This window comes from Lates calcarifer, linkage group LG23 (assembly GCF_001640805.2).
Source record: "Lates calcarifer isolate ASB-BC8 linkage group LG23, TLL_Latcal_v3, whole genome shotgun sequence".
NCBI classification, from domain to species: domain Eukaryota; kingdom Metazoa; phylum Chordata; class Actinopteri; family Centropomidae; genus Lates; species Lates calcarifer.
Genome location: NC_066855.1, coordinates 14,746,005 through 14,759,412, shown reverse-complemented (window position 1 = coordinate 14,759,412; position 13,408 = coordinate 14,746,005). Strand labels below are relative to the sequence as shown.

At 38.2% G+C, this 13,408-nt stretch overlaps 1 protein-coding gene and 1 non-coding gene across 3 annotated transcripts; one reads left to right on the top strand and one right to left on the bottom strand.

Moving 5' to 3' along the window:
* Positions 1-207: 207 nt before the first annotated feature.
* LOC108894808 (LIM and SH3 domain protein 1) lies at positions 208-10,684 on the bottom strand. Of its 2 annotated transcripts, XM_018693418.2 has the most exons (8): positions 10,463-10,683; positions 9,125-9,219; positions 7,663-7,747; positions 5,299-5,406; positions 4,014-4,121; positions 1,723-1,792; positions 1,532-1,620; positions 208-729 (listed from the first exon to the last, which is right to left on the bottom strand). In XM_018693418.2, the coding sequence occupies exons 1-8, from the start codon at positions 10,529-10,531 to the stop codon at positions 556-558; spliced, it is 798 nt and encodes a 265-aa protein (XP_018548934.1). In that variant the 5' UTR covers positions 10,532-10,683; the 3' UTR covers positions 208-555. The 2 variants fall into 2 exon arrangements, with proteins under 2 accessions (XP_018548934.1, XP_018548935.1); XM_018693419.2 differs by lacking the exon at positions 5,299-5,406 and having other exon boundaries at positions 10,463-10,684.
* Positions 10,685-11,642: 958 nt separating this feature from the next.
* Positions 11,643-11,714, top strand: trnac-gca (transfer RNA cysteine (anticodon GCA)). The gene has a single exon. It is a non-coding gene; the product is annotated as a tRNA-Cys (tRNA).
* The last annotated feature ends 1,694 nt before the right edge of the window (positions 11,715-13,408 follow it).

The following is a 13,408-nucleotide window of genomic DNA, read 5'->3' as shown; positions in this document are numbered from 1 at the left end:
CATATCAGATTTAATCATACAATGTTTGATATATTGAAACTCCTACAAGTGTTTTTAATCAGTTAGTGAAAACAACAATTGCAGAGGATACAAACAGGACTGATCTGATAACTGACTCTGTTTCTGTCAATTCAACTTTACTGCTGAAGGACATGTATGTAAAAAGGTAAATATTACCTGAGAGATAAAAATTGTACACATGTGAAGTCTTGTAGTAAACTGTAGGTTTATTGATTATTATTTCTTCTGGGTTTTTTGTGTGAATTTATTCCTTCTTTTTTATGGGTTTCTATTACAAACAAAACCTTTTCACTTCCTTTAATATCATTGTTCTTTCCTAAAGTCAAATTTCACTCATATCAAATGGACTCTCATCAAATTTGAAAACCATGTTCCTGACAAATAAGACAAAGCAGAACGAGGCGGGGAAGTCATTTTTAAATAACTTTTTTTTCTGTTTGCAAAAGGAGAGAAGAGGCCTGATTACAGGTGGTGACGGCTGCTCATGCTGGAAATGGACGGTCCAATGTCCAATGTTGCGCAGGTCCGTTCGTCTCACACAGGTCGGACATAGTTAGCAGGGAGCATGCCTCGCTGCCCCGTGCGCTGGTTGCATCCGAACACCCACCCCTCGTCTATCGGCTCCACGTCTAAGATCAGATCCCCCTCCATGAGAGAGACCTCATCTGCCTCTGCTGCTGTGTAGCTGTACATGGCCTGGTAACGCTTCTGAGCGTGTGGAAACACACACACAGGCAGAGGAGGTGTACAAAAACAAACAACAAATGCAGTGATGTGTAACATAATATGAAGAGCATACAGAGTCCATACTGATTAATTTGCATTGAATTTCCCTACTGGAGGCACTTGCAGTGTATACTGTGCAAACACAAATGCACAAGCAAATGTAGCAGCTACACCTGCAGTTGGCAAACGTTCAAACCACATTCACACAATGTACACTGATGCCCTGGAGCACTCACATTTTTATTAGACCCAAGACCAGTATGAGCACATAAATAATGTAATAAATGTAATGCAAAACTAGAAATAAATGTAAAAATAAATAAAGACTGAAAATCTAATTGAAAATGAAAACTTTAAATTTATATCTCAATAAAAAGCCCATAAACACACACAAATTCATGCTGCAGTGCTGGTTTAAGCTTGTTTTTTAAATGGGTAGAGCTATGCCTCTTAGTTTTAAATTAAAGGAAATTTGACGCTACACATACTACGGCTGAAACGAACAACTATTTTCATTACTGTTCATCTGTCTGATTATTTTTCATTATCTGATTAATCGTTTGTTTACAAAACAACAATAATGGAAATGTCTATTCACAAGTCAAAGAGATGTTTCAAACATCTTGTTCTGTATAAACCAATAATCTAAAACTAAAGATGTATATTTACAGCAGTGTGTTAATGACCATGGTTTTGGATTAATGTGCTCAACACACACAAATGTGTGATGTCAGTTGTCCACATGCTTTTGGCCGTATTGTGTGTGTTTATGTTGTAGCCTTACCCCTCCACAAGGTGGTGCTACAGCAGGAGGGCGCATTTGTCCGGCTGGCTGACTGAATCTTTGAGGGCTGGATGGTTGTTCTTCATAGTCTACACACACATGCACACACACACACACAGAGAAACACAATTATACAGAGGTAAATACGGCTATTATGACAATGTTTTAAAATGTACAAGGATGTGTCTCACCTTGTCTGTTTTCAGGAGGAGGTGCGTCGCTTCGGATTTTGCTCTTCTCAAATTCTTCATGGTATTTTATCTACACACACAGGCAGCAACACAAACATGTCAAATCCACACGAGGGCGCAACACTTTCAAGTTTAACAGCTGACCCCTCTCACACTGTGAGAAGTAGCTCACCATTTTAGGAGGTGCTGAGAGATGATGGAGGGGGGAGGGAAATGGTACCTCATTTACAGAGACAACACTTTGAGTAGAGAGGACTTTTCTAACCGTCAAATAGCTGAAGCTTAAAAACAAAGAACCACCTCTGCCTCTGTCAAGTTTTCACTTTCTCTCCTCATCTGACGATAATATTACACAGGAAAAACATATCTAAGGCTTTTAATCATATCCAGACTCAGAGTGCCCTGTTTTTTTCCTTATTGTCTGCATTTGTTGTGGTCCTTGATTCCAAAGAGCACCTTTGTTTTTTGAGTGTGCCTTTTAAAAACACAACAAGACACACTATAGTTGTCCTTTAAGACAAATTTGTGATGTAGGGCTATAAAAAATAGGGCTGACTTGACTTAACTTTACTAACAAACAGGAATAATGTTTAAAACTTTTTATATGGGACCTCTCTGTTGGACTTTTATGACCTTTAATGTGTAACAAATGGCTGTAATAAGAGCATTTATCCAGGCTTTTATTGTTTCTGGTTTTCTCTGGCATTCGCTGACTTGTGTGTCAGTGAAGGAAATAGATCTGTTTGCTTGTATAGTTTCATATTTCAGTAAAAAGAAACTCTGGCTGCAAGATGTTTGTGCAACATACACTTAAGTCCACCAGGGGACACAGAGACAGAGAGGATGACCCAGGTTCTGTGAAATGAATTGAATGCTCCCAGCTTTTAGGGGATGGAAGAGGAAACTGGTTGTTGATTAAGGACAAAAAGGAGCAGCCCCCTGTGTCCTCAACAGACCTCAAGTGGAGCAAATAGAAAGAGAGTCTGGTGGGAAACGGAGTGGAGGAGAAAGAGAGACTTAAAAACAGGCCAATTTAAAAAGCTAAAAAGAGGGAAGGAGGGGTGGAAGAAAGAAAGACAAAGTGAGTAAGAAAGGGAGAAAGATACAACCAGTGGAAAAATAAGTTGCTAGATTTTGCCCTTTTGACATGCAGCTTATCACCCATCATTCCTTTCTGCAACTGCTGCTCTCATGAGAGAAAAAAGAGAAAGTTTGTGTGTTTCAGTGTGGTATGCATGTGTCCACCAGTGTGTGTGTGTGTGTGTGTGTGTGTGCGTGTGTGCAGCAGAGAGCGGACGTTCAGTTTGTGTCCACAGCTGAGAGACTTTGACCATATAGGGCAGCCGCTCCTCAGGCGGACGAAGAGAAATGTCTGAAACGTGCCTGTGTGTCTCTGCAGGATCGTACTGACATCCCTCACTGCTGTCTGGAGCAGTGTGTTCTCTCTGCTCACGTCTCAGCTCTTTCTCCTGTACCAGCCTGGAAATCTACAACCCTGCTCTGAAACGGCTCCTGTTATCGGACCATAAAGAGTCGGCTCAGTGCTCTCCTTGCTGCTTGCATCTGGCCATGTCATGTTTGTTTTTTGTCCCTTACAGGAAAAAAACACCCTACTCTCCCTCCCTCTTTTCAAAGTGTTGTTACAGTGAGACATCTACCAGATGTGAAGTTAGATTAAGGAAGGGTTTCTTGTCTGAGCAGAAGTCAAAGAGTCTGTCTTTTAGTCTTTTTGGAACCGTAATTTTGCTTGTGGTGCCCGGGGTAGTGAAAAATTCAAGTATGTTTTTTCAAACACAATGTCCACAGAGCATGCTGTCCTACCAAAAATGTTGTCCCTTTGAAAGAAGTTAACATTGTGTCCTGTGCTTCAGACCTCTAATAATTCAACCAACCACAGTGGGTGGTTGAATTATCTTTCCAACAGATTTAGATAAAAATCATGAATATGGACAGCGAATCTGAAGCACAGGACACAATGTTAGCTTCTTTCAAACAGACAATATTTTTGGTAGGTGGGAGCCTCACAGAAACTTACAACAAATAACAACTTTTAAACTGGCAAATTTCTTCAGTACTAATTAAAAAAATGTTGTTCCTGTGACTGGCAACCACAAGTGCAGCTTCTATGTTGACCAAAAATCACGTCAGTGGGATGGATATGTCACTCACTAGTAGTGGTAAGGGCAAAACAAGAACAACAAAAATATCTACACAATTAGACAGCACTAGAACTGAACCGACCCCTCAGGATGTTCCAGTATTTCTCAAAGGGACTTTTTAAATGCACTTACGTTACTGATCTGGTCTTGTGTCTTCTTCACTCTCTGCATCTCTGGAGTGTCGACCACCACGCTGAAACCTTTCCCCTTGTTCTTTTCAAACTCCTCCTTGTAAAGGGCCTGCAAACGTATGAAAAAATACAGTTTTTTTTAAATGTTATTTTAGAAGAATGGACATTTTAGGAAATATGCTTATTTGCTGCCTTGTTGTGAGTTAGATGAGAAAATTAATTCCATGCCTGTATGCTAAATAGAGAGCTGAAAACATGAACTAGCTAGCTTAGCTTAGTATATAGACTGTAAACAGGGGAAACAGCTAGTCTGGTTCTCTTTGAAGATAAGAAAATCCACCTAACAGCATATCTAAAGCTCACTAATTAATATGTTACATCTGACTGAAGTGTGTGCTTGAGCTTTAGAGGTGCTGGTAGGCAGATTTTATTACCTTTGGATAGAGGCGAGCTAGCAGTTTCCCTGTTTCCAGTGTTTATGCTATGCTAAGCTAATTGGCTGCTGGTTCAGATCATAGACTGTGTAGGTTGTGCAGACATGAGGGGTGTATCAATCTTCTCATCAAATAACCACATTTGTCATAATGTCGAGTGTTATATTTTTCATTCATGCAGAGTTTTAAACCTCATTTCAGCTGAAAATATGGAGTTATATGCTGCATTCATGGTGTATAGGTGTCAGGTGAATGACAGCTCAGTGTTACAAGATGCTAAGTTTCTAAACTTTTTTGCGTGTGACTGCTCAGTCTGAGGCAATGTGTACTTGCAGTCTCCTCGTTACAGGAGGACACGAATCTGAATTCTGAGCTGGTTCAATCAAAAAGTGATTTCCCCTTCTTTAACAGTTTCACTTTAATAATGTTTAGAGGCCTCTTGCAATATAACAAGAACAAACAAAAGATTAGAGAAAAGTGAAAAATTTACAGAATTTTGTCCTTTTCTTATTTGTGTCAGTCAGCAATGATAAATCCAACAGAACATGAATGCAGCATCAGATCAAAACCTCTTAGGAAGGATGTAGAAAAACAAGTTTACAGGTAAAGAGAAAGATTTTTTAAAGTGAATGCAGACATGCAAGCACATACACAAATACAAACACAGTTAGAGGTTAAAAAGACGTCACGTGGAAGAGTTGGATCTAAAACTCCCATGATGCCTCTGAAAAGTGAGAAAAAAGTTGATCGATTGATTGTTATGACTGTAGAGACGTTAAAAAGAACTGAAGTTTAGATTTAGTGTTATTAGATTTTTTGCTTCCTCCGCAGTTTCGGGTGAACCAGACATACGTGACTGATCTGGTCTTGTGTCTTCTTCACTCTCTGCATCTCTGGAGTGTCGGCCACCACGCTGAAACCTTTCCCCTTGTTCTTTTCAAAGTCCTCCTTATAGATCGCCTGTAAATTTGTAATTCATCAGGATTTAGGAAACGCAAGCTCATTTAAATTAGACAAAAGCCCTGAGCTTCCTGAGCCCAAAAGAAGGTTGTATTCTTTAAAATGACCACAAGTGGATTATAAGGTTAGATGGTGTGATGTAGCACACATACTTCTACTAAATCTGATACACAAATACACATAAACACACTCATGTTGTGCTTTAAACAGCAATTTGTCAAATTTGCTTGTAAGTTTGCAGGAAACACTGGCAACCTTAAACAAAAGTGAAATGTTTATTTGAAAGTACACATTTCTAACACACACACACACACACACATTCATGCACACACAAGTGAGTCATGTTCTTGCTATGAGGAATATGCTGTCTCAGTGAGAGAGCTTGACTGCCGAGACTTTTATGGTTATAAACAATGAACGGGTTGGTTGGATGAGACGAGAGGAGAGGACAGAGAGACAGGAGAGAGAGAAGAGAGAAAGAAGAGAGAGAGAGAGAGAGAGAGAGAGGAGGAAACAGCTTATGGTGTAAATCTGATCATGATGTTATCATAACAATCATGTAGCATAATGACATCGTTATGTTACATGATGATTTAAATGGTTTTAACCAAAAATGGAACCTGGCTTGTGGTTACATCAGATGCTTGTTTCAGACAGATAGAGTCTAGTTGTTCAACCAAAACTGCTTAAAGCAACATTATGCAACTATTTTACCTTAAAATATCAGCTTCAGAATCATTTTATGATACACTGATTTGTAACAGGGGGAGTGACTCTTTCATTCCCACTCCGCACCCTGAATGCCTGTTCTTCCTCTACTTTGGTGAGCAGGTACAATCTCGCATGACAACTGAGTAATGCTTTGCTGCACTATGTCACAAGGTCCAGTAATTCTTTCTTTCACCCATCGAATCCTTCAATGAATTTTGTGTTTGCTGCATTGATAGTCTTTGTTTTCTGTACATGAGCTCTTAGCTGCTGAGGGAACACTGCTTCCAGCATCCTTAACCACTTGGGCTATAATTACCACTCGTGGCTGCAGAGGGCGATGTTGCTGCTGCTCAGCATAAGTCACATGGTGTAGCTTTAAAAGTACAATGAAATTCACATGACTGTTTTAAAAATTAACTTTACTTTATCCCATTTATCATCAGAATCATTTAGCTTCATCTTTGTAAAGAGCTTGATCTGTATCAGTCACGGATCCCATCACGTACCGTGCTAATATGGTGGTTTGTTGTTTTTTTTTTTTGTGCATACTACACTACACTAACATTAGGAACAGTTTTAAGAGGTATGCTCACTTGCTTTTTTGCTCAGAGAGGATTGATACCACTCTAAATACTAAATATAAAACTACAGCCAGGAGGAGGAGTTAGCTTAGCAGCAGGACAAAGCGGCTAGCCCAGAATATACTTAGTAGCACCTCTAAAGCTCCCTAATGAAGACAGTGTATCTTGTTCATTTCACACATGCACAACCATACTGTGACATTTCTTTATGTTCAACAGTTACAGAGTCATGTATGAGTATTTAGGTAATCAGATTAGTCTATTCTCTGTAGATTTGAAGATTCTGTTGTACAAACACAGGTGATCATAAGCCTTGCAGAAACACAGCCTTAAAAGGACACAGCCTGCTGATGAAACTTTTCTACCTTTTGCATGAAAGGAAAAAAAGCTTTGCCTCCAAATGTTGAGAGACAAGACAATCCCCCAAGTGAAATTCAACCTGTAAAGGAATCTCTTTAATTTTGTGTGACCTGGAGGATTTTATCCCTTTGATCAGGTTAAGTTGCTGGCTTGTACAGTGTGAGTAGATTAGTGCTAAAGAACAGTGAAGGCAGCCAGGGAGGCTGAGTTGAGTCTGTGCCATGAGAGACCAAAAGGAAGAGAGATTTTAGTGTTTTTAAAAATACCGTCCAATTCAAAACTTAGATTTGTGCAGGTTTGGTCTCAAATCTAAGTTAAGTCAAGCTAGCTTCCTCTCTTTTTAGTACTTGGTCAAAGAGCTCATTTGATTTAATCGAAGGAGTCCAATTGTCCTGAGTGCAGAGCCGAGAAGTGCGTCCTCGTCTCCCGCTGTGAGGCAGACAGACTGCTGAGTGAAGGAGACAGACAGAGAGGGTAGGAAACACAGAGTCTCGGTGACGCAATGAGATTAGGGACGAGTATCTCTGGCGGTGAGAGAAAACAGAGACTGAGCAGGAATGACAGGACAGAGGAGAGTGATAGGACTGATCTGCGAGGGTCTCACCTGGCTATTGAGCATCGTCTGTTGTTTGAGACGCAGGTTCTCGGGGGTGTCGGTCACTATAGTGAAGGAGGTTTTGGGGTAATGCCTGGAAGAAAACAGAAGAACAGACGCATTAAATGTCTCCATGTCTTTTACATTTAACATACAGGACTTACAATGTATCCATCCTGATTTTAAACATTCTTTTAGTGTCAGAAAATTGCATTGCATATGGTAAATGGGCTGCACCTATGTTACACTTTTCTAGTCATATGGACAACTCAAAGTGGTTAATACTACACAATCACCCATTCACACACACGTTCATACAGCACTTTGCTCTAACACAAACATTGCATATGAGAACATTTATTCATCTTTTTTAGCATAAATTGAACAGATCAATGGCAGAAACTGAATTTAACTTTATTCCTGCTGCGCAAAGTTCTACTTATTTTTCAGACCTCTTTCTTTTCTTCTTGTAAATTATTGTTATTTAACCTCTTTAGGACATAAATATTTCTTTTTTTATGAGGTTACAAGCTAAAACCAATTTTTTGGGGTTACATGCTGCAAACTTTTTCTTTTTTTTTTTTATCTAGGAAGGCAAACATTTTCTGCTAAATTTAAACTACTCCTTGATCATTTATTACATTTCCTACCACAACAAAAATGAACTCCAAAAAATCTAAATTGCAGTTATATTTGGAAAATTTTAGTCATGAGTTTTAGCTAGAAAGTTTTGTTGATGGGATTTTTAATGTTCATGGCACAATCTAATATCTCAAATATTAGCATGTTTTGACCTCATGTTATTATTACTGCTGTTTCTCAGGCACATAGGAATGATCTGTGTGTCTTTTTTTTAAATTTCTTTTTAATTTTACTTTAACACATTTTATGTTCCTTTCTTTGTTATTATTGTTTTATTTAATTGTTGTGTATATTTTTGATGAATTTGTTCATGCTGCAGTTAAGTAAATGAGAGAAAAGAGAAAATAGCCTCAAATATCTGAGGTGTTTTTAAGGATTGGACAGACATCTCAGGTTACACTGAGGAATCGTTGGGATCACATCATTCAGTCTGTCTCTTTACACTTCCCTTTTCCATCACCTCCACACACACTGCAGCTTCCACTGCATGTCTCACACACTTTTAAATAAATGTCTACTCGTACTGTGACAGGTTGTGGACCAAATCCTCCCAAAATTACAACGGCGGCTTCTACTGGCAGTTATAAGGCGACAAGACCTGAGACTTTCTCCAAGAAAGGACAAATAAAAGATGTGAATAGATTTAAAATACAACATATTGTAACTCTGTGCTCTCAGTTTTATGAACAAATGTTACCCTCTCAGTCACTCCTGCAAGATCATTCAGATGTGCCTCCGCGCAGTCTGATGTTTTCCTGTTACTTTAAGGCTTGCCTTCAGTGTTCAGTGTCTTTAATATTCAGGTGGTCAGTGTGGTGTAAGCACTCACATACTGCAGTAAGGTTTCTTCTCAAAGCCTTTGTAGTTCGTCATGCTCAGGGCCATCTTGCATACCTCACAGCTGAAACAACCTTTGTGCCAATACTAGAGAGAGACAGAACAAAAAGTCAGAGGTAAAAAATAAAATCTTAAATATGGGGGGAAAAAAGAAAACACCCTGGAAGGCCTGTGTTAAACAATTAATCGACCACTACAGAATTCAGATTTGGTCTTGTTGATTGTTTAAAGTTAGTATCAGCTAAAAAAAGAAAAGAAAAGAAAAAAGAAAAACAACAAAAAACAAAACAGGACTACAGGACTTAAGCGTAACTTGCAGTGACAGAGTGGGAAAATTCCTGAGAGCACAGCTGTGCTGCTGGTCTCTTTCACCCATCCCTACACTGAACAAGTGCCAATAAGAGAGTGATACAGTGCAACCATATGAGAAATAATAATTTAGATGCATATCAAAACCTGCGTACTGGCAATGACTCGATATAAGTATGGTTTGTAAACTGTTTACATGATTCATTTGTTGGGGTTAATGAGCAAAAAGATGTCACTTGTAGGAGACATCTTTGTTTTATTTTAACAGGAAAAAAACAATTAAGAAATGTGTCTGTGTTGTCTGGAAATTCTTCTCATAGCTAGTGTACAGAAAAAGCATTTTCCAATGTGGTTTACTGTGTGACCATTGAGGTGCATTCAAAGTCAAAGAAATTAGAAAATCAAAAGAATGATGAGTAATCAGGTTATTCTGCTTTGATTGTATCCTTAAATTGATTAAATCAATCTTATCTGGTGTTATAGACACATTATCAGTGTATTTAAACAAGCTGTCACCAACAATAAGAGACACAGAAAAACCCACACTACAGCGCTATCCTTTTTTTTTTTTTTTTTTTTTCAAACATTAGAGGTTTTTGGCCAGTGTTTATCTACCGGATGTGGTTTCTCCTCATCACTCTCTTAGTGTGTGTTTTTTTTTGTGTGTGTGTATACAGTATAAGAATGTGTGCACAAAAAGAAGACTATAGTATATATAGTATATAATATAATCAGCCAGCCAGCCTTCATTAAGTGGAGTAAAGTACAGCATTCTTTGGTTAAAATGGTCAAAATGAGATACATTGTGTACCATTATAACAGTAACAACTGATATGGCAAAATAGATGCTGACATGAAAGTAATACTGACCATAGTTTAAAGTATTCTGACAACTTTTATACAAAAAATTTAATCAAAAGTGTTGTGTGGGAATTTTGCAACACTAAAGTACAAACTAATTAGGTTTTTTAATCAATACAATAGGAGTATCAAATTTGGGATATTATTTTGGCCAACTTACCTTATCAAGGCAATTTATTTTCTCTGTGGGGTAAACTGGTTTCTTGCATCTTCCACAGGGCGGATTCATGGTGGCGCAGGGATTCCTCAAACCAACAAAAAGAAAAACTGATCCAGAAGACGAAAAAAGTTTTGACACGTGAAGTAAAGGTTGTGATGAGCAGCTGGGACACGAACCGTCCTCCTCTTTACGCCTGCGGGCATTTCAGTTAATATACGGACGCGACCTCAAGGCGAGGAGGAGCCAGGCGTGTAGGACGACGCCTTCAGGAGTCCATCAGAAACCTTCGGATATAAGAACTGTGACTTCTTGTATGTGCAAAAACTTACGTAAGGGTCAAAGGAGTCGGACTGTAGTAGTGGTTTTGTAGGTTTTGGGTAAACCTCTGCTGTCGCCTTAATTCATACTCATACAACGACCCAGAATCATTGTTTTTAATCAAAAGCTCTATGTTGCTACAGTTTTGACAAATATTTTTCATAACTTAAGATAAACGTAAAAGCACAAAACAACAAAGATAACTGTTGTTAATTATTGACTTGTATTTACACATCCCACATAGAGTTTGTGAATTACGAATTTCTACCTAGGCTGTATGTAAAATAACGGGCTTCTGGTTTCTACAAAGCACCGTGAAGGCAGCATAAAATGTATCAAGGGGAATCCGTGATAACCTTAAAAGGAGACACAAGCGATAACACAATGTAAGGTAATAACGCTTAAAATACATTATGGAAGAGCCGTGTGGTAGACACTATGGCCACAAAACAATAACAGTTTAGGTGGAAACAAAAATTAGATCGTTTCCCCACGAAAACGAAGAGCAAGTTAAGACAAACCATTATGAACTAGACGCTATTTGTGGAGAAGTAAAAGAAAAGTAAAATTATACACATTGAGACACATAAATTGTAGATTAATAGTTGAACAAACTGAAAATGAGATGTAACATTAAACGTTTGACTGTGTTTGGTTGGCGGTCTCTGCCGGATACTGTGGTAAATTACAACTGAGTCAGCCTCATTGTGAACGTTAACGTAATGCTACATTATGGTTTGAACCATAAACCCTACATGCTAACACGCGTCCATATACTGTGTAAAAAAACAAACTTCAAATTCGTTGAACCCACATTTGTTATATAGGTTAAATATATATCCGTTCTTTCTCTATACGCACTGGGGGTATAGCTCAGTGGTAGAGCATTTGACTGCAGATCAAGAGGTCCCCGGTTCAAATCCGGGTGCCCCCTCTTTTCATTTCCGCTATAACAGTTTCTCATTTTTTTTATAAGTACATGATGAACCACAACGAACGTTTAACGAACGTTTACCGTTATGGTGAAGTTGCTAAAGTCGTTTGTCAGCTAACGGCTAAAATAAGCCTTAACAGGGCCATGTTAGAATAGTTGGAAATCGTACATTTCTTTGCATCTTGAGACCTATGTCAAACCTTACAAATGTGTATATGTGTTTTATTCACTCTTTTACAAGTATTTCAGTGATCGTTTTATTATCCTTTAAAACATTATATTACTAAAGCTAGCAACACTTAGACTATTCCTACCTCCTCTTTAGAATGGTACGTTCCACCTGCATTAGGTGTAGTTACGGGGGCAGGCGACTTTATGCAAGGGGCGATACAAAAGTTTTTTCAGTAGCTAAGATTAGGTTCCAGTTCGGCTCCCAGTTTAATTGTTTCTTCGTTTTACTTGTTAATATGCCTACATCGAACTGTAAGTCATATATTATCAAAATTACTTGTTTGTGCGTCATTTGCTAAAACAAGTAGACTCTTTTTGTTAGCATAAAAAATGTTGCTAGTATTTGTTATGCTAATTAGGACCAGGTAGGAGCAAATGGCACCAGTTTTAATTTAACTTTTCATCGTTATTCATTTGGAAAGCCTGTTATATGTCTGTTGTGCCAGGTTAACCAATAATTATATTAGGTACAAGTAGCAAATGTGCTTGTATGTAAATATGTAAAGCGGTGTTATGTCAACCATTTCGGCTCTAGCTAAACAAATACCTGTGTAGCTGGATTTTCTGTAATAGCAGCCTCTGTCTTAACGGTGTCTGTGGAACATACAGTGTATTATTTGGGCTGAGTCTATCAGTAGGAATCAGCGTGTGTGTCATGTAGTATTATGGCTCCATCGTGTGGCAGTGATTTGGATAGCCTTCTGTCATCAATCCCTCATAGTGACTGGTTTTGGTCTTGTTTTTTCTTTCTATATGTTATTTTTCTCTCATTCAGAAACCACAAACACGCACAGAGGTGTTTGCTTGTATCCACCCTGTCAAAACATTTTGATCAGTCACTTAAGTTGTGAGCAGAATGGATATAAATTATGATATTGTCTCAGTTTTTGTCCATCGTGGCACAGTTTTATTCTAAGGCAGGCCTCTTATGTATTTCTCCTAGAATAAATATGTATTATGAACTTTAGAGCTGCAACTAAGGAACATTTTCTTTACAGATTTGCAGATTATTTCTCCCATTAATGGTTTATCTGCATAGTCTGTCAGTTGTCAGAAAGTAGTCAAGAATGGCTATCGCACCTTTGCACTGGCACTCACCTGACAGTGACAGTCATTCCTCTCATCAGGTCATTAACCTCAGTGATACAGTAGTACATTAATATAGGGCTGCAATTAACAGTTATTGTCATTACTGATTAGAGCTGCAACTAATCAATAAGTCAAGAGACAGAGCAATTATCAAATATTTTGGTAATCATTAAAGTACTTTTTATGCAAATTGGCAAAATAATGCAGCAACTACTGTCCAAACCACAAAGGTATACTGTTTACTATCATAGAACTTTAGAAACCCAGGAAATATTCACATTTGGGAAGTTGGAATCAATTCAATTTATGCATTTTTTCTGAAAAAACTTACTAGTGTAATTCACTTTCTGTAATTCAACTAATCCATTAACTGG

Excerpts from the sequence above, each read along its gene's own strand:
- LOC108894808 (XM_018693418.2), bottom strand. The coding sequence starts at position 10,531 with ATGAATCCGCCCTGTGGAAGATGCAAGAAACCAGTTTACCCCACAGAG. Across the intron at positions 7,748-9,124 it reads AAGAAACCTTACTGCAGTAT|GCATTACCCCAAAACCTCCT; the intron begins GTGAGTGCTTAC and ends GTTTTCTTCCAG. Across the intron at positions 1,621-1,722 it reads TCCTCCTGAAAACAGACAAG|ACTATGAAGAACAACCATCC; the intron begins GTGAGACACATC and ends ATGTGTGTGTAG.